General features: G+C 52.6%; 1 protein-coding gene across 1 annotated transcript in view; it reads right to left on the bottom strand.

The window, feature by feature from the left end:
• SLC1A7 (solute carrier family 1 member 7) overlaps nt 1-22,112 on the bottom strand; it is a 199,393-nt gene extending 177,281 nt beyond the window's left edge. The window contains 2 exon segments of the mRNA XM_083157919.1: nt 2,679-2,758; nt 21,556-22,112. Coding sequence (XP_083014045.1) covers nt 2,679-2,758; nt 21,556-21,696 — 221 coding nt within the window. The 5' untranslated portion in view covers nt 21,697-22,112.
• Nucleotides 22,113-23,597: the final 1,485 nt, after the last annotated feature.

The raw sequence follows: 23,597 nt of genomic DNA, 5'->3' as shown, positions 1-23,597 counted from the left end.
ATCAGTCTCAGCAGAGTCACCCACAGTCCTCCCGAGTCTCTCTGCACATCAGTCTCAGCAGTGTCACCGACAGTCCCCTCGAGTCTCTCTGCACGTCAGTCTCAGCGGAGTCACCTACAGTCCTCCTGAGTCTCTCTGCACATCAGTCTCAGCAGAGTCACCCACAGTCCTCCCGAGTCTCTCTGCACATCAGTCTCAGAGGAGTCACCCACAGTCGCCTCGAGTCTCTCTGCACGTCAGTCTCAGCAGAGTCACCTACAGTCCCCCCGAGTCTCTCTGCACATCAGTCTAAGCTGAGTCACCTACAATCCTCCTGAGTCTCTCTGCACGTCAGTCTCAGCTGAGTCACCCACAGTCCCCTCGAGTCTCTCTGCACGTCAGTCTCAGCAGAGTCACCTACAGTCCTCCCGAGTCTCTCTGCACGTCCGTCTCAGCAGAGTCACCCACAGTCCCCCCCGAGTCTCTCTGCATGTCAGTCTCAGCAGAGTCACCCACAGTCCTCCCGAGTCTCTGTGCACATCAGCCTCAGCAGTGTCACCCACAGTCCCCTCGAGTCTCTCTGCACATCAGTCTCAGCAGAGTCACCCACAGTCCTCCCGAGTCTCTCTGCACGGCAAGTTCTCAGAATGGCGATAGCCCAGGGATGTGAAGCGCTGCTGCCCGATGTATCAAAATCATAGAAACCTAGGGGGGATGCATCAGGCGGCGATGCAGGGGGGTCGTAGCAGGAGTCAGTCCCCCTTTGGTACATTCGGGAGGATACTTAATATTTGTGGCTAACCCCCGAAAATGTGTGTTTGATAAATGCGACCCTAAGTGTGTAGGCTCTACAGCTTAATTAGCAACACTAAAATCACAGTGTATTACCCGTCACATTCATTATAACATAGTGCAGCTCCCCAGCGAAAGGAACACTTTTAGGATTTAGTGGAACATTGCCCCGGTCTAAGGAACAGCACCATTCCGGTCTAAGGGACAGCACCATTCCGGTCTAAGGGACAGCACCATTCCGGTCTAAGGAACAGCACCATTCCGGCCTAAGGGACAGCACCATTCCGGTCTAAGGAACAGCACCATTCCGGCCTAAGGGACAGCACCATTCCGGTCTAAGGAACAGCACCATTCCGGTCTAAGGAACAGCACCATTCCGGCCTAAGGGACAGCACCATTCCGGTCTAAGGAACAGCGCCATTCCGGCCTAAGGGACAGCACCATTCAGGTCTAAGGGACAGCACCATTCCAGCCTAAGGGACAGCACCATTCCGGTCTAAGGAACTGCACCATTCCGGTCTAAGGAACAGCACCATTCCGGCCTAAGGGACAGCACCATTCAGGTCTAAGGGACAGCGCTATACCGGTCTAAGGAACAGCACCATTTCGGTCTAAGGGACAGCACCATTCCGGTCTAAGGAACAGCACCATTCCGGTCTAAGGAACAGCACCATTTCGGTCTAAGGGACAGCACCATTCCGGTCTAAGGGACAGCGCCATTCCGGTCTAAGGGACAGCGCCATTCCGGTCTAAGGGACAGCGCCATTCCGGTCTAAGGGACAGCACCATTCCGGTCTAAGGAACAGCACCATTCCGGTCTAAGGGACAGCGCCATTCCGGTCTAAGGAACAGCACCATTCCGGTCTAAGGAACAGCACCATTTCGGTCTAAGGGACAGCACCATTCCGGTCTAAGGGACAGCGCCATTCCGGTCTAAGGGACAGCGCCATTTCGGTCTAAGGGACAGCACCATTCAGGTCTAAGGGACAGCACCATTCCATTAGGGGGATATTAAGTATCCCCCTAATGTATCACAGGGGATCCCAGCAGGAATCTCTGATCCCTGCTGCGATCCCCCCTGCAGCGCTGCCGGCCGCATCCCCCATAGGTTTTTATGGGGGATGCGAAGCTGCCCGATGTATCAACATCAGGCAGCCCGGCATCGCACCCCTGGGCTATCGCCATTCTGATCTGGCGATAACCCATTGTAGCCTATGGCTACATATCACACTGCCCGAGCGGGAGTGCGGTCAGCAGGGTCGCGGGGGGGGGGGGATGGTGTGTCAGCGCGTAACCGCATATGCGCAGACCCCCCGGCTTCCGGCATCGCAGGGGCGGGCTCCTTTCGGAGCCCTGTTCCTGCGCACAGCAGGTGATACATTGGGGCGAAATGATCGCATTTTACAATGCGATCCTGGGCGGTAATATTCCGCCCAGATCGCATTGTAAATGCGATCAATGATAAATGGGGGCCCTGCACCAACACAAGCACTGGCCAGTGAAGACCAGTTTTGTAACAAGACTTATTTTATTTACCCGTCTAGGACACATGTTATAAGCATAGTTATTGTGCATTTTATTTGCATTATTTTCAGTGAATATTATTTATGATATTTTGTGAATGTATGTGAACTAGCTCACTCTCAGGTATTGTATTCTGGTTGCAGTGTCGCACACCCACAGTGTATATTACTGTTGGATCTTTGGTCACATAAAAGCTCATTAGAGTATTAGGACTACTGTGAAATAACTGTAATAAGTTTCCAATACAGAGAACCCTGTCAATGTGTGCAGGTGCCAATCAGGACCTCAACCTGTGCCAACCAGCTCTATGTACCAGTCTGATGGGCTGGGGAGTAACAGAGACACAACAACAGACGTAAGAATTTGATGAGTTGTCTTCTTACCTTGATACCACGAGGGGCAAAATCAGCATCTTCAGCATCCGCATGAGGAGCTCTCCGGGAAACTGAAAGTAGCTGATCTCCTGTAAGACAAAGAGGATCCATCAGTCATTGCTTTCCTGGGTCTACCAACTCTCCATGACTGTACCTTACCACCAGAGGTTATATAGTAAGTCAGCGATATACAGATCCATGTTCCTACATCTCAATAGCCTCAGTACACCGTGCAGTGGGAGTGGGACATGCCTCATACATCCAGCCTCAGTGCAGCGTGATATACCTCATACATCAGCCTCAGTACACCATGCAGTGTGATATACCTCATACATACAGCCTCAGTACACTGTGCAGCATGATATACCTCATACATCCAGCCTCAGTACACCATGCAGCGTGATATACCTCATACATCCAGCCTCAGTACACCGTGCAGCGTGATATACCTCATACCTCAGCCTCAGTACACCATGCAGTGTGATATACCTCATACATACAGCCTCAGTACACTGTGCAGCGTGATATACCTCATACATACAGCCTCAGTACACCATGCAGTGTGATATACCTCATACATCCAGCCTCAGTACACCATGCAGCGTGATATACCTCATACATCCAGCCTCAGTACACCGTGCAGCGTGATATACCTCATACATCAGCCTCAGTACACCATGCAGCGTGATATACCTCATACATCCAGCCTCAGTACACCGTGCAGCGTGATATACCTCATACATCAGCCTCAGTACACCATGCAGCGTGATATACCTCATACATCCAGCCTCAGTACACCGTGCAGCGTGATATACCTCATACATCCAGCCTCAGTACACCATGCAGTGTGATATGCATCATACATCCAGCCTCAGTACACCATGCAGCGTGATATACCTCATACATCCAGCCTCAGTACACCGTGCAGCCTGATATACCTCATACATCCAGCCTCAGTACACCGTGCAGCGTGATATACCTCATACATCCAGCCTCAGTACACCGTGCAGTGTGATATACCTCATACATCCAGCCTCAGTACACCGTGCAGCGTGATATACCTCATACATCCAGCCTCAGTACACCATGCAGCGTGATATACCTCATACATCCAGCCTCAGTACACCATGCAGCGTGATATACCTCATACATCCAGCCTCAGTACACCATGCAGTGTGATATACCTCATACATCCAGCCTCAGTACACCATGGAGTGTGATATACCTCATACATACAGCCTCAGTACACCATGCAGCGTGATATACCTCATACCTCCAGCCTGAGTACACCATGCAGCGTGATATACCTCATACATCCAGCCTCAGTACACCGTGCCGCGTGATATACCTCATACATCCAGCCTCAGTACACCATGCAGCGTGATATACCTCATACATCCAGCCTCAGTACACCATGCAGTGTGATATACCTCATCATAGGCGTGCGCAGCACATTTTATTAGGGGGTGCACCATCAAAGGAGTGTGCATAGCTCCACCTATTGGGCGTGTCTAACACCGCCAATCAGGCGTGTCTACCATCATCTATTGGCACTCGCTACAATATATCTCAGCCACACCATAATCTTCTGCCTATTTCAGTTTTAATCTTCTAATTACTCTGTGTAACAGTACATGCAAATAATGTCACAAACATATATGGATGACGCAGGTATGTAGGGATATGACAATGGTCTGGTACAATTAACAATGCAAAACACACATTATTGATTGATAGGTGCTTCTTTTAATGGAACACAGTTCTAAAAAGCAAAAGTCTTTTGCTGGTATTGCTAGCGGCAGAGGTGTTCATAAGGGTGGGCACAGCATTAGGGGGTGCCTGTGCACCCCTAACACTCAATGTGCGCACACCTATGTACCTCATACATCCAGCCTCAGTACACCATGCAGCGTGATATACCTCATACATCCAGCCTCAGTACACCGTGCAGCGTGATATAAATCATACCTCCAGCCTGAGTACACCATGCAGCGTGATATGGAAGGGAGTGTATCCCATGTAGCCATTCGCTAGGCCTGTACCCTGGTGTCACGGACCCACCGGTCGCCTGCTCCGATACGTCAATCTGAGCAGCGCCGGCCGTGACTGGGGTTCACTCAGGACACTCGGGTCCTTTCCTTGAGGTACACTGCCACCAGCCAAAACCTGATTTTAGCGCCTGAAACTGCGCAAGGGGCGGCTTGGCTCGCCCCTGACCACACAATACAAGATAACAATGGTAACGTTTTCCAGCCTTTCTCTCCTGAGGCTAATGAGTCTTAGGAACACAGAACCAGAACTGGGAATATGTATTATTTATTCCTAGAAATACTACAGAGCTTTAAACAAAATGGTTACAAGACATTACAATGATTTTAAAAGTACACACAAGTTTTGAATGCAATTTCAGAAATAAAATAAAAAGAGAAAAATGACAGAACCGTATCTTACAATCCTGAAGTGGGGGGGTTCTCCACAAGAAATCTCTCGTCGCCTACAGCCTGATTGCTAGACCCCCAGGTAGTGACACTGACTATAGGGAGAAAGGTCTTAGTTATACCTTGCAGACTCCCTCATCCCTCCCACCCTTGGGATTCCACTCTTTCCATGCTGAAGGAGTGTGGAAGGTCCCTGGCAATGTATCCTTGACAGTCTGCTGTTTTCAAAGTGATTGATCCTCCTTCCTTGCATAGCAGACCCACTGATAAGAGATGTGAAGGAAGGGGACAAACTCTAACCTCTTCTCCTGGACCATGGTTTATGAGGGGCTCAGATCTTATCTTACATCCTAACTCCGGAGGAGTCCACAGATGTCACACTGAGGGAATACAGGCCTCAAACTCAAACCAGGGTCACCTACAGTTTACATACAAGACATGTCCTGATTCCAATACTCACAGGAGACATAACTATTACACCAATATCAGACATACATTGATTAAACAGATAATCATAACAGGAGGCATACGTTAATTTGATCGATCACCTGATCTGATCGTTACACCTCCCCCTTTTAAAATGGCGCACAGAGGCGGTGACCCACGTCACCGTCTCATCAGTGCGCTATTAACTACATCACCTGGACGGGCAGCAGTGGTCTCTGTGCTGAGACAGACTGCCACTGATTCTGCGGGATCTGTACTAACACTTCCCTATACTTGACGTCTGTCATGGCACCACCTGACGCCATAGCCGTGGCTAGGGTGGGCAATGGGCATAGTCCCTGTCCCTCTCGCAGGAGATTGCAAACTAAAAGCACACAGGTGTCCTCGAACCCATAGTCTGTGAGCACACTGATATAGTGGAAGCTGTGTCCCCCTTTTCCATCCTGGCTGGCATTGACACAGCCCACCACAGCTGTGCGTCGAACTCCGGGGCATGGATTCTCCCCTGCAGCTGGCAGTTTGGCCTTACTCACTGAGATCAGTACCAGACCATTCCGCCACACCCCAAATGGCCATCCCCCTGGGACTCGTAACTCGGCACGTTTAACTATACCACAGGTGTGGGGCATTCTCCCAGCACTATATAAAGACTGAAAAATGTCTTCCCAGCACCTCTCCTGAGCTGACTGACCCCCCCTCCCCTTCACTGGGGGGAAGGTCCACTCACTCAACACCTCACACCTCATCCTTTTGTGAGGAGATTCGCCCTCTGTGTCTGTGTGTGTGAATTGTGAAGGGGGGCACGTTTCTGCAAGGGGGAATACCAGCAGGTCATTGTCCCCTGTCTTGGGAACATCCAAGCTCAGCCTTTCTGAGGTTAATGGAGCTGAGTTTACCTGTGCTTCGCGGGCCCTCCCACCCTTCTGGTCACACACAGCAGCTTCCCTACTAGCCACTGGCTCTATTCCTGAAACAACCCTCTCACTGTACCCAGGGGTATCTTTCCCACTTCCCAGGTATGGGGCAGTCTGTGCAGGGTTGATTCTCAGTTCTGCGTGGAAAGCCAAGCTTTCCATGGCAGTCCAGGACACCTTCCTGAGCCTGACCTTCCCTCCCAGACCCGCAGGTTCTGTGGCTGGGGTGGTGCCACTGAGGTTCTCAGGAGAGGCATCCGTTATCCAGTGATGCTGGAAAAATGCACTCTCTGGAGGGTTCTCAGTGTCTGGAGGTAACCCCTGCTGTGTTCCTGTATCTGTGTTTGTGTGGCTACAGTAAGGAGGGGGGTTTGGGGGGAAAGCTGCAGTAAGGGACACTCTCTCCCTATCTGACAGGTCTACAGTGCACACAGGACCCACCGGGTCACTTATTATACCTGGTACCACATTTCCCACAGTAGCGCAAGACATCACATTATCAACAGTAACATCAATATCATAACCTGGGGAGACATCCTGCAATACCTGCAAATTAGCCTGTGCATCTTCCACAACACATGGGGCCCATCCTGCTGGCTTACAATTGCACCGTGGCAAAACATCTATATCTGGATCCCATTGTCTCTGCGCAAGAATGGGGTTATCTGAGCATGTTGTCACCAGTAACTTATTGGCAGGTACATGAGCTGCCTGCAACCAACTCAGATCTGTCCCATTTGTGCAGTTAGCGTCCCCGGGCACCATGTCACAACCAGACATCACTGTAAGAACAGGGTTAACTTCTAGCACAGTAACATGAATGACATCACCAGCAGCACTCCTACCACTGGTGAGTGAGTGTGTTTCATTCCCAACTAGCTTAGGGCATTCATTTAACCCCACAAACTGGCAAGGTTTACCCACTATACCTGTCTCTAACTCATCCTCCACCGAAGGTACGGCACTATCACAGATCATCCCAGGGGCTTCACACAAAATAACAACATTGCAATGTTCAGCATGGTTACATACTACCTGAGATGCATCATATGGTTCAGAAGGGTTAGCGACAGATATGTGTGGAGTTAATAAAAGTCCCACATCAATAGTCCCACACATACTTGTGTGCATACAGTCAGAAAGTCCCATTCCTATTTCCGACATAGTCTCTTCCCTGCATACTTTCACTATGCAGTCAGAATACTCACTGGGCTCTTCTGGTGCTGTAGGGGATTTGTACTCTGCAGTCTCCCTGACTGCCACACATCCTACAGTCTCCCTGGTGCTAGCAGAGATGTCAGCTCTCTGAGCATCGGTGGTAGTGTCCAGGGCCAGCTCTTTACTCACAACCAAGCTGACACTCACTTGGCTTCCTCTGTCTGCTTCCAAGACAGGGAACTGTGCATGACGCGGTCCGGTGAAATTCGAGTCAGCGGTCATTTGGGACCTCTGTCCCTTGTTAGGCTCCCCATGATTGATAACAGAGTCCACATCATGATCCAACACATTATTTACTTCCGCAGACAGTAAAAGTTCAGTACGAAGCCCATCTCCTGCTAACTCAGTAGCCACGGCAGATAAAGTCTCACGTAAAGGTTCGCCATCATGATGCCCTGTATCATCCTCCACTGGTTCACCAACAGCGATCAGGCCTCTGAGCCTCCCCAGCACCAACTGGTGTTCACGCTCAGCCTGACGCTCTGCAGCCTCTCGTACGGCTTTGCGCTCCGCAGCCTCTCTGTCCACAGTGGCTTTGCGCTCCGCAGCCTCTCTGTCCACAGTGGCTTTGCGCTCCGCAGCCTCTCTGTCGACAATGCCTTGGCAGAACTGCACCAGCTGCAAAGCGAATACGGGGTTCACATTCTTAATTTGCCTGATAACAGCTAGAAGGTCGCTCGGCAGTGTAGACTTGCTGGGTCCAGCAGAAGTGTTTGACCCTGGCGCGGAATCGTTTGTACTGTCCAGTGCTGACTGAGCCCCTGGGGTAGGATTGTCCATGGACTGGTTTCCTCCAGCAGCTAGAGTCCGATCGGCATCCACTAGTGCCTGAATCATACGTTTTCTACTCTGGCCAGACCAAGGGATATTCCTCTGCACACACACGACCGCCAGGTCATCTCTCCTCATCTGCTGGTAATCAGCCATCCTGAGTCTCACACTTGTCAAATAAAATAATAGGAAAGAAAACAAGAGACGGGAGGGAACAGAAATTGCATCCACTGTGTGACCTTTAAAACTATAGTAAAGCTCTGAGTTCTGATTCTGGTGATGTGGGTATTTCTCACAAAATTCTACCCACACTCACTTAAGTTCTTAAAGAGAAAAATGAATTCTCCACCCCACCGCTTGCCACCAAATGTCACGGACCCACCGGTCGCCTGCTCCGATACGTCAATCTGAGCAGCGCCGGCCGTGACTGGGGTTCACTCAGGACACTCGGGTCCTTTCCTTGAGGTACACTGCCACCAGCCAAAACCTGATTTTAGCGCCTGAAACTGCGCAAGGGGCGGCTTGGCTCGCCCCTGACCACACAATACAAGATAACAATGGTAACGTTTTCCAGCCTTTCTCTCCTGAGGCTAATGAGTCTTAGGAACACAGAACCAGAACTGGGAATATGTATTATTTATTCCTAGAAATACTACAGAGCTTTAAACAAAATGGTTACAAGACATTACAATGATTTTAAAAGTACACACAAGTTTTGAATGCAATTTCAGAAATAAAATAAAAAGAGAAAAATGACAGAACCGTATCTTACAATCCTGAAGTGGGGGGGTTCTCCACAAGAAATCTCTCGTCGCCTACAGCCTGATTGCTAGACCCCCAGGTAGTGACACTGACTATAGGGAGAAAGGTCTTAGTTATACCTTGCAGACTCCCTCATCCCTCCCACCCTTGGGATTCCACTCTTTCCATGCTGAAGGAGTGTGGAAGGTCCCTGGCAATGTATCCTTGACAGTCTGCTGTTTTCAAAGTGATTGATCCTCCTTCCTTGCATAGCAGACCCACTGATAAGAGATGTGAAGGAAGGGGACAAACTCTAACCTCTTCTCCTGGACCATGGTTTATGAGGGGCTCAGATCTTATCTTACATCCTAACTCCGGAGGAGTCCACAGATGTCACACTGAGGGAATACAGGCCTCAAACTCAAACCAGGGTCACCTACAGTTTACATACAAGACATGTCCTGATTCCAATACTCACAGGAGACATAACTATTACACCAATATCAGACATACATTGATTGAACAGATAATCATAACAGGAGGCATACGTTAATTTGATCGATCACCTGATCTGATCGTTACACCTGGTGTGAGGGAATGTATCTCATGTAGCCGGTCCCTAGGCCTGTACCCTGGTGTGAGGTAGTGTATCCCGTGTAGCCGTTCACTAGACCTGTACCCTGGTGTGAGGAGGTGTATCCCGTGTAGCCAGTCTCTAGTCCTGTACCCTGTGTGAGGGAGTGTATTCCATGTAGCCGGTCCCTAGGCCTGTACCCGGGTGTGAGGGAGTGTATCCCATGTAGACGATCGCTAGGCCTGTACCCGGGTGTGAGGGAGTGTATCCCATGTAGCCGGTCCCTAGGTCTGTACCCTGGTGTGAGGTAGTGTATCCTATGTAGCCGGTCGCTAGGCCTGTACCCTGGTGTGAGGTAGTGTATCCTATGTAGCCGGTCCCTAGGCCTATACCCTGGTGTGAGGGAGTGTATCCCATGTAGCCGGTCAGTAGGCCTGTACCAGTGTGTGAGGGAGTGTATCCCATGTAGCCGGTCGCTAGGCCTGTCCCCGGGTGTGAGGGAGTGTATCCCATGTAGCCGGTCCCTAGGCCTGTACCCTGGTGGGAGGTAGTGTATCCCGTGTAGCCGGTCGCTAGGCCTGTACCCTGGTGTGAGGGAGTGTATCCCATGTAGCCGGTTGCTAGGCCTGTACCCTGGTGTGAGGTAGTGTATCCTATGTAGCTGGTCCCTAGGCCTGTACCCTGGTGTGAGGGAGTGTATCCCGTGTAGCCGGTCGCTAGGCCTGCACCCTGGTGTGAGGGAGTGTATCCCATGTAGCCGGTTACTAGGTCTGTACCCTGGTGTGAGGGAGTGTATCCCATGTAGCCAGTCGCTAGGCCTGTACCCTGGTGTGAGGTAGTGTATCCTATGTAGCCGGTCCCTAGGCCTGTACCCTGGTGTGAGGTAGTGTATCCCGTGTAGCAGTTCACTAGACCTGTACCCTGGTGTGAGGTAGTGTATCCTATGTAGCCGGTCGCTAGGCCTGTACCCTGGTGTGAGGTAGTGTATCCTATGTAGCCGGTCCCTAGGCCTATACCCTGGTGTGAGGGAGTGTATCCCATGTAGCCGGTTACTAGGTCTGTACCCTGGTGTGAGGGAGTGTATCCTATGTAGCCGGTCCCTAGGCCTATACCCTGGTGTGAGGGAGTGTATCCCATGTAGCCGGTTACTAGGTCTGTACCCTGATATGAGGGAGTGTATCCTATGTAGCCGGTCCCTAGGCCTGTACCCAGGTGTGAGGGAGTGTATCCCATGTAGCCGGTCGCTAAGTCTGTACCCTGGTGTGAGGTAGTGTATCCCATGTAGCCGGTCGCTAGGCCTATACCCTGGTGTGAGGTAGTGTATCCCATGTAGCCGGTCGCTAAGTCTGTACCCTGGTGTGAGGTAGTGTATCCCGTGTAGCCGGTCGCTAGGTTTGTACCCTGGTGTAAGGGAGTGTATCCCATGTAGCCAGTCGCTAGGCCTGTACCCTGGTGTGAAGGAGTGTATCCCATGTAGCCAGTCGCTAGGCCTGTACCCTGGTGTGAGGTAGTGTATCCTATGTAGCCGGTCGCTAGGCCTGTACCCTGGTGTGAGGTAGTGTATCCTATGTAGCCGGTCCCTAGGCCTATACCCTGGTGTGAGGGAGTGTATCTCATGTAGCCGGTTACTAGGTCTGTACCCTGGTGTGAGGTAGTGTATCCCATGTAGCCGGTCGCTAGGCCTGTACCCTGGTGTGAGGTAGTGTATCCCGTGTAGCCGGTCGCTAGGCCTGTACCCTGGTGTGAGGGAGTGTATCCTATGTAGCCGGTCCCTAGGCCTGTACCCTGATATGAGGGAGTGTATCCTATGTAGCCAGTCCCTAGGCCTGTACCCAGGTGTGAGGGAGTGTATCCCATGTAGCCGGTCGCTAAGTCTGTACCCTGGTGTGAGGTAGTGTATCCCATTTAGCCGGTCGCTAGGCCTATACCCTGGTGTGAGGTAGTGTATCCCATGTAGCCGGTCGCTAAGTCTGTACCCTGGTGTGAGGTAGTGTATCCCGTGTAGCCGGTCGCTAGGTTTGTACCCTAGTGTGAGGGAGTGAATCCCATGTAGCCGGTCGCTAGGCCTGTACCCTGGTGTGAGGGAGTGTATCCCATGTAGCCGGTCGCTAGGCCTGTACCCTGGCGTGAGAGAGTGTATCCTATGTAGCCGGTTACTAGGTCTGTACCCTGGTGTGAGGTAGTGTATCCCATGTAGCCGGTCGCTAGGCCTGTACCCTGGTGTGAGGTAGTGTATCCCGTGTAGCCGGTCCCTAGGCCTGTACCCTGGCGTGAGAGAATGTATCCCATGTAGCCGGTTACTAGGTCTGTACCCTGGCGTGAGGGAGTGTATCCCATGTAGCCGGTCACTAGGCCTGTACCCTGGTGTGAGGGAGTGTATCCCATGTAGCCGGTCCCTAGGACTGTACCCTGGTGTGAGGGAGTGTATCCCATGTAGCCGGTCACTAGGTCTGTACCCTGGTGTGAGGTAGTGTATCCCATGTAGCCGGTCGCTAGGCCTGAACCCTGGTGTGAGGGAGTGTATCCCATGTAGCCGGTCGCTAGGCCTGTACCCTGGTGTGAGGGAATGTATCCCATGTAGCCGGTCGCTAGGCCTGTACCTTGGTGTGAGGTAGTGTATTCTATGTAGCCTGTACCCTGGTGTGAGGGAGTGTATCCCGTGTAGCCGGTCCCTAGGCCTGTACCCTGGTGTGAGAGAATGTATCCCATGTAGCCGGTTACTAGGTCTGTACCCTGGCGTGAGGGAGTGTATCCCATGTAGCCGGTCACTAGGCCTGTACCCTGGTGTGAGGGAGTGTATCCCATGTAGCCGGTCCCTAGGACTGTACCCTGGTGTGAGGGAGTGTATCCCATGTAGCCGGTCACTAGGTCTGTACCCTGGTGTGAGGTAGTGTATCCCATGTAGCCGGTCGCTAGGCCTGTACCCTGGTGTGAGGGAGTGTATCCCATGTAGCCGGTCGCTAGGCCTGTACCCTGGTGTGAGGGAGTGTATCCCATGTAGCCGGTCGCTAGGCCTGTACCTTGGTGTGAGGTAGTGTATCCTATGTAGCCTGTCCCTAGGCCTGTACCCTGGTGTGAGGGAGTGTATCCCATGTAGCCGGTCGCTAGGCCTGTACCCTGGTGTGAGGGAGTGTATGCCATGTAGCCGGTCGCTAGGCCTGTACTCTGGTGTGAGGTAGTGTATCCCATGTAGCTGGTCCCTAGGCCTGTACCCTGGTGTGAGGGAGTGTATCCCATGTAGCCGGTTACTAGGTCTGTACTCTGGTGTGAAGTAGTGTATCCTATGTAGCCGGTCCCTAGGCCTGTACCCTGGTGTGAGGGAGTGTATCCCATGTAGCCGGTCGCTAGGCCTGTACTCTGGTGTGAGGGAGTGTATCCCATGTAGCCGGTCACTAGGCCTGTACCCTGGTGTGAGGGAGTGTATCCTATGTAGCCGGTCGCTAGGCCTGTACCCTGGTGTGAGGTAGTGTATCCCATGTAGCCGGTCGCTGGGCCTGTACCCTGGTGTGAGGGAGTGTATCCCATGTAGCCGGTCGCTAGGCCTGTACCCTGGTGTGAGGGAGTGTATCCCATGTAGCCGGTCGCTAGGCCTGTACCTTGGTGTGAGGTAGTGTATCCCATGTAGCCTGTCCCTAGGCCTGTACCCTGGTGTGAGGGAGTGTATCCCATGTAGCCGGTCGCTAGGCCTGTACCCTGGTGTGAGGGAGTGTATCCCATGTAGCCGGTCGCTAGGCCTGTACCCTGGTGTGAGGGAGTGTATCCCATGTAGCCGGTCGCTAGGCCTGTACCCTGGTGTGAGGGAGTGTATCCCATGTAGCCGGTCGCTAGGCCTGTACTCTGGTGTGAGGGAGTGTATCCCATGTAGCCGGTCGCTAGGCCTGTACCCTGGTGTGAGGGAGTGTATCCCATGTAGCCGGTCACTAGGCCTGTACTCTGGTGTGAGGGAGTGTATCCCATGTAGCCGGTCGCTAGACCTGTACTCTGGTGTGAGGGAGTGTATCCCATGTAGCCGGTTGCTAGGTCTGTACCCTGGTGTGAGGTAGTGTATTCTATGTAGCCGGTTGCTAGGACTGTACCCTGGTGTGAGGTAGTGTATCCCATGTAGCCGGTCGCTAGGTCTTTACCCTGGTGTGAGGTAGTGTATCCCATGTAGCTGGTCCCTAGGCCTGCACCCTGGTGTGAATGAGTGTATCCCATGTAGCCGGTCGCTAGGCCTGTACCCTGGTGTGAGGTAGTGTATCCTATGTAGCCGGTCCCTAGGCCTGTACCCTGGTGTGAGGTAGTGTATCCTATGTATCCGGTCCCTAGGCCTGTACCCTGGTGTGAGGTAGTGTATCCCATGTAGCCGGTTACTAGGTCTGTACCCTGGTGTGAGGTAGTGTATCCCATGTAGCTGGTCCCTAGGCCTGCACCCTGGTGTGAGGTAGTGTATCCCATGTAGCCGGTCGCTAGGTCTTTACCCTGGTGTGAGGTAGTGTATCCCATGTAGCTGGTCCCTAGGCCTGCACCCTGGTGTGAATGAGTGTATCCCATGTAGCCGGTCGCTAGGCCTGTACCCTGGTGTGAGGTAGTGTATCCTATGTAGCCGGTCCCTAGGCCTGTACCCTGGTGTGAGGTAGTGTATCCTATGTAGCCGGTCCCTAGGCCTGTACCCTGGTGTGAGGGAGTGTATCCTATGTAGCCGGTCACTAGGCCTGTACCCTGGTGTGAGGTAGTGTATCCTATGTAGCCGGTCCCTAGGCCTGTACCCTGGTGTGAGGGAGTGTATCCTATGTAGCCGGTCCCTAGGCCTGTACCCTGGTGTGAGGGAGTGTATCCCATGTAGCCGGTCGCTAGGCCTGTACCCTGGTGTGAGGGAGTGTATCCCATGTAGCTGGTCCCTAGGCCTGTACTCTGGTGTGAGGGAGTGTATCCTATGTAGCCGGTCCCTAGGCCTGTACCCTGGTGTGAGGTAGTGTATCCTATGTAGCCGGTCCCTAGGCCTGTACCCTGGTGTGAGGGAGTGTATCCTATGTAGCCGGTCCCTAGGCCTGTACCCTGGTGTGAGGGAGTGTATCCCATGTAGCCGGTCGCTAGGCCTGTACCCTGGTGTGAGGGAGTGTATCCTATGTAGCCGGTCCCTAGGCCTGTACCCTGGTGTGAGGGAGTGTATCCCATGTAGCCGGTCCCTAGGCCTGTACCCTGGTGTGAGGGAGTGTATCCCATGTAGCCGGTCCCTAGTCCTGTACCCTGGTGTGAGGGAGTGTATCCCATGTAGCTGGTCCCTAGGCCTGTACCCTGGTGTGAGGGAGTGTATCCCATGTAGCCGGTCCCTAGGCCTGCACCCTGGTGTGAGGGAGTATATCCCATGTAGCCGGTCCCTAGGCCTGTATCCTGGTGTGAGGGAGTGTATCCTATGTAGCCGGTCCCTAGGCCTGTACCCTGGTGTGAGGTAGTGTATCCCATGTAGCCGGTCCCTAGGCCTGTACCCTGGTGTGAGGGAGTGTATCCTATGTAGCCGGTCTCTAGGCCTGTACCCTGGTGTGAGGTAGTGTATCCCATGTAGCTGGTCCCTAGGCCTGCACCCTGGTGTGAGGGAGTGTATCCCATGTAGCCGGTCACTAGGCCTGTCCCCGGGTGTGAGGGAGTGTATCCCATGTAGCCGGTCCCTAGGCCTGTACCCTGGTGTGAGGGAGTGTATCCTATGTAGCCGGTCCCTAGGCCTGTACCCTGGTGTGAGGGAGTGTATCCTATGTAGCCGGTCCCTAGGCCTGTACCCTGGTGTGAGGGAGTGTATCCCATGTAGCCGGTCCCTAGGCCTGTCCCCGGGTGTGAGGGAGTGTATCCTATGTAGCCGGTCCCTAGGCCTGTACCCTGGTGTGAGGTAGTGTATCCTATGTAGCCGGTCGCTAGGCCTGTACCCTGGTGTGAGAGAGTGTATCCTATGTAGCCGGTCCCTAGGCCTGTAACCTGGTGTGAGGTAGTGTATCCTATGTAGCCGGTCCCTAGGCCTGTATCCGGGTGTGAGGGAGTGTATCCCATGTAGCTGGTCCCTAGGCCTGTACTCTGGTGTAAGGGAGTGTATCCTATGTAGCCGGTCCCTAGGCCTGTACCCTGGTGTGAGGGAGTGTATCCTATGTAGCCGGTCGCTAGGCCTGTACCCTGGTGTGAGGGAGTGCATCCGGTGTAGCCGGTCCCTAGGCCTGTACCCTGGTGTGAGGGAGTGTATCCCATGTAGCCGGTCCCTAGGCCTGTACCCTGGTGTGAGGGAGTGTATCCTATGTAGCCGGTCCCTAGGCCTGTACCCTGGTGTGAGGGAGTGTATCCCATGTAGCCGGTCCCTAGGCCTGTACCCTGGTGTGAGGTAGTGTATCCCATCTAGCTGGTCCCTAGGCCTGTACCCTGGTGTGAGGTAGTGTATCCCATGTAGCCGGTCGCTAGGCCTGTACCCTGGTGTGAGGGAGTGTATCCCATGTAGCCGGTCGCTAGGCCTGTACCCTGGTGTGAGGTAGTGTATCCCATGTAGCCGGTCGCTAGGCCTGTACCCTGGTGTGAGGGAGTGTATCCTATGTAACCGGTCGCTAGGCCTGTACTCTGGTGTGAGGGAGTGTATCCCATGTAGCCGGTCGCTAGGCCTGTACTCTGGTGTGAGGTAGTGTATCCCATGTAGCTGGTCCCTAGGCCTGTACCCTGGTGTGAGGTAGTGTATCCCATGTAGCCGGTCGCTAGGCCTGTACCCTGGTGTGAGGGAGTGTATCCCATGTAGCCGGTCGCTAGGTCTGTACCCTGGTGTGAGGGAGTGTATCTTATGTAGCCGGTCGCTAGGTCTGTACCCTGGTGTGAGGGAGTGTATCCCATGTAGCCGGTCGCTAGGCCTGTACCCTGGTGTGAGGGAGTGTATCCTATGTAGCCGGTCCCTAGGCCTGTACACTGGTGTGAGGTAGTGTATCCCATGTAGCCGGTCACTAGGCCTGTACCCTGGTGTGAGGGAGTGTATCCTATGTAACCGGTCGCTAGGCCTGTACTCTGGTGTGAGGTAGTGTATCCCATGTAGCCGGTCGCTAGGCCTGTACCCTGGTGTGAGGGAGTGTATCCCATGTAGCCGGTCGCTAGGCCTGTACCCTGGTGTGAGGGAGTGTATCCTATGTAGCCGGTCCCTAGGCCTGTACACTGGTGTGAGGTAGTGTATCCCATGTAGCCGGTCACTAGGCCTGTATCCTGGTGTGAGGAAGTGTATCCTATGTAACCGGTCGCTAGGCCTGTACTCTGGTGTGAGGTAGTGTATCCCATGTAGCCGGTCGCTAGGCCTGTACCCTGGTGTGAGGGAGTGTATCCCATGTAGCCGGTCGCTAGGCCTGTACCCTGGTGTGAGGTAGTGTATCCCATGTAGCCGGTCGCTAGGTCTGTACCCTGGTGTGAGGGAGTGTATCCCATGTAGCCGGTCGCTAGGTCTGTACCCTGGTGTGAGGGAGTGTATCCTATGTAGCCGGTCGCTAGGTCTGTACCCTGGTGTGAGGGAGTGTATCCCATGTAGCCGGTCGCTAGGTCTGTACCCTGGTGTGAGGGAGTGTATCCCATGTAGCCGGTCCCTAGGCCTGTCCCCTGGTGTGAGGGAGTGTATCCCATGTAGCCGGTCGCTAGGCCTGTACCCTGGTGTGAGGGAGTGTATCCCATGTAGCCGGTCGCTAGGTCTGTACCCTGGTGTGAGGGAGTGTATCCCATGTAGCCGGTCGCTAGGTCTGTACCCTGGTGTGAGGGAGTGTATCCTATGTAGCCGGTCGCTAGGTCTGTACCCTGGTGTGAGGGAGTGTATCCCATGTAGCCGGTCGCTAGGTCTGTACCCTGGTGTGAGGGAGTGTATCCCATGTAGCCGGTCCCTAGGCCTGTCCCCTGGTGTGAGGGAGTGTATCCCATGTAGCCGGTCGCTAGGCCTGTACCCTGGTGTGAGGGAGTGTATCCCATGTAGCCGGTCCCTAGGCCTGTACCCTGGTGTGAGGGAGTGTATCCCATGTAGCCGGTCGCTCGGTCTGTACCCTGGTGTGAGGGAGTGTATCCTATGTAGCCGGTCGCTAGGTCTGTACCCTGGTGTGAGGGAGTGTATCCTATGTAGCCGGTCGCTAGGCCTGTACCCTGGTGTGAGGGAGTGTATCCCATGTAGCCGGTCCCTAGGCCTGTACCCTGGTGTGAGGTAGTGTATCCCGTGTAGCCGGTCCCTAGGCCTGTACCCTGGTGTGAGGGAGTATATCCCATGTAGCCGGTCCCTAGGCCTGTACCCTGGTGTGAGGTAGTGTATCCCGTGTAGCCGGTCCCTAGGCCTGTACCCTGGTGTGAGGGAGTATATCCCATGAAGCCGGTCCCTAGGTCTGTACCCTGGTGTAAGGGAGTATATCCTATGTAGCCGGTCGCTAGGCCTGTACCCTGGTGTGAGGGAGTGTATCCCATGTAGCCGGTCGCTAGACCTGTACCCTGGTGTGAGGTAGTGTATCCTATGTAGCCGGTCCCTAGGCCTGTACCCTGGTGTGAGGTAGTGTATCCCATGTAGCCGGTCCCTAGGCCTGTACCCTGGTGTGAGGGAATGTATCCCATGTAGCCGGTCCCTAGGCCTGTACTCTGGTGTGAGGGAGTGTATCCCATGTAGCCGGTCCCTAGGCCTGTACCCTGGTGTGAGGTAGTGTATCCTATGTAGCCGGTCCCTAGGCCTGTACCCTGGTGTGAGGGAATGTATCCCATGTAGCCGGTCCCTAGGCCTGTACTCTGGTGTGAGGGAGTGTATCCCATGTAGCCGGTCGCTAGGCCTGTACCCAGGTGTGAGGGAGTGTATCCTATGTAGCCGGTCCCTAGGCCTGTACCCTGGTGTGAGGTAGTGTATCCCATGTAGCCGGTCACTAGGTCTGTACCCTGGTGTGAGGTAGTGTATCCTATGTAGCCGGTCCCTAGGCCTGTACCCTGGTGTGAGGGAGTGTATCCTATGTAGCCGATCCCTAGGCCTGTACCCTGGTGTGAGGGAGTGTATCCTATGTAGCCGGTCCCTAGGCCTGTACCCTGGTGTGAGGTAGTGTATCCCATGTAGCCGGTCCCTAGGCCTGTACCCTGGTGTGAGGGAGTGTATCCTATGTAGCCGGTCCCTAGGCCTGTACCCTGGTGTGAGGTAGTGTATCCCATGTAGCCGGTCCCTAGGCCTGTACCCTGGTGTGAGGGAGTGTATCCCATGTAGCCGGTCCCTAGGCCTGTACCCTGGTGTGAGGTAGTGTATCCTATGTAGCCGGTCCCTAGGCCTGTACCCTGGTGTGAGGTAGTGTATCCTATGTAGCCGGTCGCTAGGCCTGTACCCTGGTGTGAGGGAGTGTATCCTATGTAGCCGGTCCCTAGGCCTGTACCCTGGTGTGAGGTAGTGTATCCCATGTAGCCGGTCCCTAGGCCTGTACCCTGGTGTGAGGGAGTGTATCCTATGTAGCCGGTCCCTAGGCCTGTACCTGGCTCCCGCTATGCTGAGCTGCAGCCAGGAGGCTTCTTCAACTCAGGTTGCTGGAGATAAATTTAAATGCAGCACCGGCTGGTGAGTCAGTCAGGCCTCGCGTACCGGCAGCCGTTCTGATTGCCTGCTGGTACGCCAGCTCTGATTGGTTGAAAAGCCAGTGCAGCCTTTTAATTGGCCGCTGGCGTCCTGGGTTGAAGAAGCCTGCACTCGAGGACCTGCTGATGCAGAGCTGCAGAGGCAGTTGGGGGGGGGGGCATTTGCTGAATGGCAGTTGGCTTAGCATAAAGCAGCCCATACACATCCCGATGCGGGCGTGCGTTGTGGGCTTCAATAGCACAGATCACATTGCATTGCATTGCATGTGCCTCCGTTGGGCATGCAATGCGATGCAGTTTGATGAAACCTAAGTACAAAAAGTATGTGCAAGCACATAATTTTTGTACTGTGCGATGAGGTGCCGCGGGAGCGCGCACCTCAAAGCACAGAATGGACAGCCCGGCATCGCAGCGTGTATGGGCTGCTTCAGGACTATTGCAGCAGCCGCAGTCCGAGGACTTACTGCGGGATCATGTACTGTGCATTGATAATGGAAGTAACTTTTTTACACAAGGCCTACGCTGCAATTTGTCAAGTAATTCGTATTCGTTTTTATTTTACTTGCATCCGTAACTGGATTGGAAATAATTGGATTGATTGTGTAGGAAATGATTGTGTAGGAAATGATTGGATTGGAAATGATTGTGTAGGAAATGATTGTGTAGGAAATGATTGTGTAGGAAATTATGGTGTAGGAAATTATGGTGTTGGAAATGATTTTGTAGAAAATGATTGTGTAGGAAATGATTGTGTAGGAAATTATTGTGTAGGAAATGATTGGATTGGAAATGATTGGATTGGAAATGATTGTGTAGGAAATGCTTGTGTTGGAAATGATTGGATTGGAAATGATGGTGTAGGAAATTATTGTGTAGGAAATTATGGTGTAGGAAATGATTGTGTTGGAAATGATTTTGTAGAAAATTATTGTGTAGGAAATGATTGTGTTGGAAATGATTGTGTTGGTAATGATTGTGTAGGAAATGATTGTGTTGGAAATGATTGTGTTGGAAATGATGGTGTAGGAAATGATTGTGTTGGAAATGATTGTGTAGGAAATGATTGTGTAGGAAATGATTGTGTAGGAAATGATTGTGTAGGAAATGATTGGATTGGAAATGATTGTGTAGGAAATGATTGTGTAGAAAATGATTGGATTGGAAATGATTGGATTGGAAATGATTGTGTAGGAAATGATTGTGTTGGAAATGATTGGATTGGAAATTATTGTGTTGGAAATGATTGTGTTGGAAATTATTGTGTAGGAAATGATTGTGTAGGAAATGATTGGATTGGAAATGATTGTGTAGGAAATGATGGTGTAGGAAATGATTGTGTAGGAAATGATGGTGTAGGAAATGATTGTGTAGGAAATGATGGTGTAGGAAATTATTGTGTTGGAAATGATTGTGTAGGAAATGATTGTGTAGGAAATGATTGTGTAGGAAATGATTGTGTAGGAAATTATGGCGTAGGAAATGATTGTGTAGGAAATGATTGTGTAGGAAATGATTGTGTAGGAAATGATGGTGTAGGAAATGATTGTGTAGGAAATGATTGTGTAGGAAATTATGGCGTAGGAAATGATTGTGTAGGAAATGATGGTGTAGGAAATGATTGTGTTGGAAATGATTGTGTAGGAAATGATTGTGTAGGAAATGATGGTGTAGGAAATGATTGTGTTGGAAATGATGGTGTAGGAAATGATTGTGTTGGAAATGATTGTGTAGGAAATGATTGTGTAGGAAATGATTGTGTAGGAAATGATGGTGTAGGAAATGATTGTGTTGGAAATGATTGTGTTGGAAATGATTGCGTAGGAAATGATTGTGTTGGAAATGATTGCGTAGGAAATGATTGTGTTGGAAATGATTGTGTTGGAAATGATTGTGTAGGAAATGATTGTGTAGGAAATGATTGTGTTGTAATGTCTGTGCATCAATTGCCTTTGTTGCGACTATAGTTTGGAATCAGAATTGGCATGCGGAAGCTGGGACAGTGAGGGTCCCCTACATGTCACTGACCACGGATAATGCGGACACTGTATCGGTCCTCGTCCTGATAGGGCTCACATCCATACGATGCAGAGAATTACAATGATCTGCCCCATGCAGCTCACTCACAGATACAATGACTATTAACCCTTACTGGCACCACAGGTGAAAGCTGGTCCCGTTATCTCTACAATGTCTTTACCCTCCTCCAACATACACCCCACTGTGACACTGACCTGCTCAGTCAGCCGCCGGGTCCTGAGGAAGAATCCCAAAAGGCATCCCACAATAACGGATAGTACGGACAGGATGAGCAGCCCATTCCTCTTACACACATCCTTCACCCGTGCCAGCACTGCATCCAGCGCCCCGGCCATGGTGCCCTACAGGGGAGGATCACTGCCCCACAGGGACCGCGCTGCTCTGGTAAAAGCCAACTCACGTTCCCCAGAGATCAGATCAAAACCAGCACAGGCTGGCCAGCCTGCAAGGTCGCCCCTCACCCATACGCCACTCAGCCTGCAGCTGGCATTACTGTCCCAAATTAATACCCCCAATCCTATTACTGACTTCATCATTAGGAGCCTGAGAGGAGATTAGGGAGCTCGGGATAATAGAAGCTGCAAGACGAGATACGCAGGGGGAGCGCTGTGAGGTTGCTGCCTGACATCAGGTGAATATTCTGCAGGTAGCGCACTGTGTGCAGCAGGGGGAGCGCTGTGATGCTGCTGCCTGACATCAGGTGAATATTCTGCAGGTAGCGCACTGTGTGCAGCAGGGGGAGCGCTGTGATGCTGCTGCCTGACATCAGGTGAATATTCTGCAGGTAGTGCACTGTGTGCAGCAGGGGGAGCGCTGTGATGCTGCTGCCTGACATCAGGTGAATATTCTGCAAGTAGCGCACTGTGTGCAGCAGGGCAGAGCGCTGTGAGGTTGCTGCCTGACATCAGGTGAATATTCTGCAGGTAGCACGCTGTGTGCAGCAGGGGGGGGGGAGCGCTGTGAGGCTGCTGCCTGACATCAGGTGAATATTCTGCAGGTAGCGCACTGTGTGCAGCAAGGGGAGCGCTGTGATGCTGCTGCTGCCTGACATCAGGTGAATATTCTGCAGGTAGCACACTGTGTGCAGCAGGGGGAGCACTGTGAGGTTGCTGCCTGACATCAGGTGAATATTCTGCAGGTAGCGCACTGTGTGCAGCAGGGAGAGCGCTGTGAGGTTGCTGCCTGACATCAGGTGAATATTCTGCAGGTAGCGCACTGTGTGCAGCAGGGGGAGCACTGTGAGGTTGCTGCCTGACATCAGGTGAATATTCTGCAGGTAGCGCACTGTGTGCAGCAGGGGAGAGTGCTGTGAGGTTGCTGCCTGACATCAGGTGAATATTCTGCAGGTAGCGCACTGTGTGCAGCAGGGGGGAGAGCGCTGTGAGGTTGCTGCCTGACATCAGGTGAATATTCTGCAGGTAGTACGCTGTGTGCAGCAGGGGGAGCGCTGTGAGGTTGCTGCCTGACATCAGGTGAATATTCTGCAAGTAGCGCACTGTGTGCAGCAGGGCAGAGCGCTGTGAGGTTGCTGCCTGACATCAGGTGAATATTCTGCAGGAAGCACGCTGTGTGCAGCAGGGGGGGGGGGAGCGCTGTGAGGCTGCTGCCTGACATCAGGTGAATATTCTGCAAGTAGCGCACTGTGTGCAGCAGGGGAGAGCGCTGTGAGGTTGCTGCCTGACATCAGGTGAATATTCTACACGTAGCGCACTGTGTGCAGCAGGGGAGAGCGCTGTGAGGTTGCTGCCTGACATCAGGTGAATATTCTGCAGGTAGCGCACTGTGTGCAGCAGGGGAGAGCGCTGTGAGGTTGCTGCCTGACATCAGGTGAATATTCTACACGTAGCGCACTGTGTGCAGCAGGGGAGAGCGCTGTGAGGTTGCTGCCTGACATCAGGTGAATATTCTGCAGGTAGCGCACTGTGTGCAGCAGGGGGAGCGCTGTGAGGTTGCTGCCTGACATCAGGTGAATATTCTGCAGGTAGCATGCTGTGTGCAGCAGGGGAGAGTGCTGTGAGGTTGCTACCTGACATCAGGTGAATATTCTACACATAGCGCACTGTGTGCAGCAGGGGAGAGCGCTGTGAGGTTGCTGCCTGACATCAGGTGTATATTCTGCACGTAGAGCACTGTGTGCAGCAGGGGATAGCACTGTGAGGTTGCTGCCTAACTTCAGGTGAATATTCTCCACGTAGGCGCACTATGTGCAGCAGGGGAGAGCGCTGTGAGGTTGCTG

The sequence above is a fragment of the Crinia signifera genome, chromosome 8 (assembly GCF_055691185.1).
Source record: "Crinia signifera chromosome 8, ASM5569118v1, whole genome shotgun sequence".
NCBI classification, from domain to species: Eukaryota; Metazoa; Chordata; class Amphibia; order Anura; family Myobatrachidae; genus Crinia; species Crinia signifera.
The sequence above is the reverse complement of the archived record's forward strand: the minus strand, read 5'-3'. Positions and strand labels throughout refer to the sequence as shown.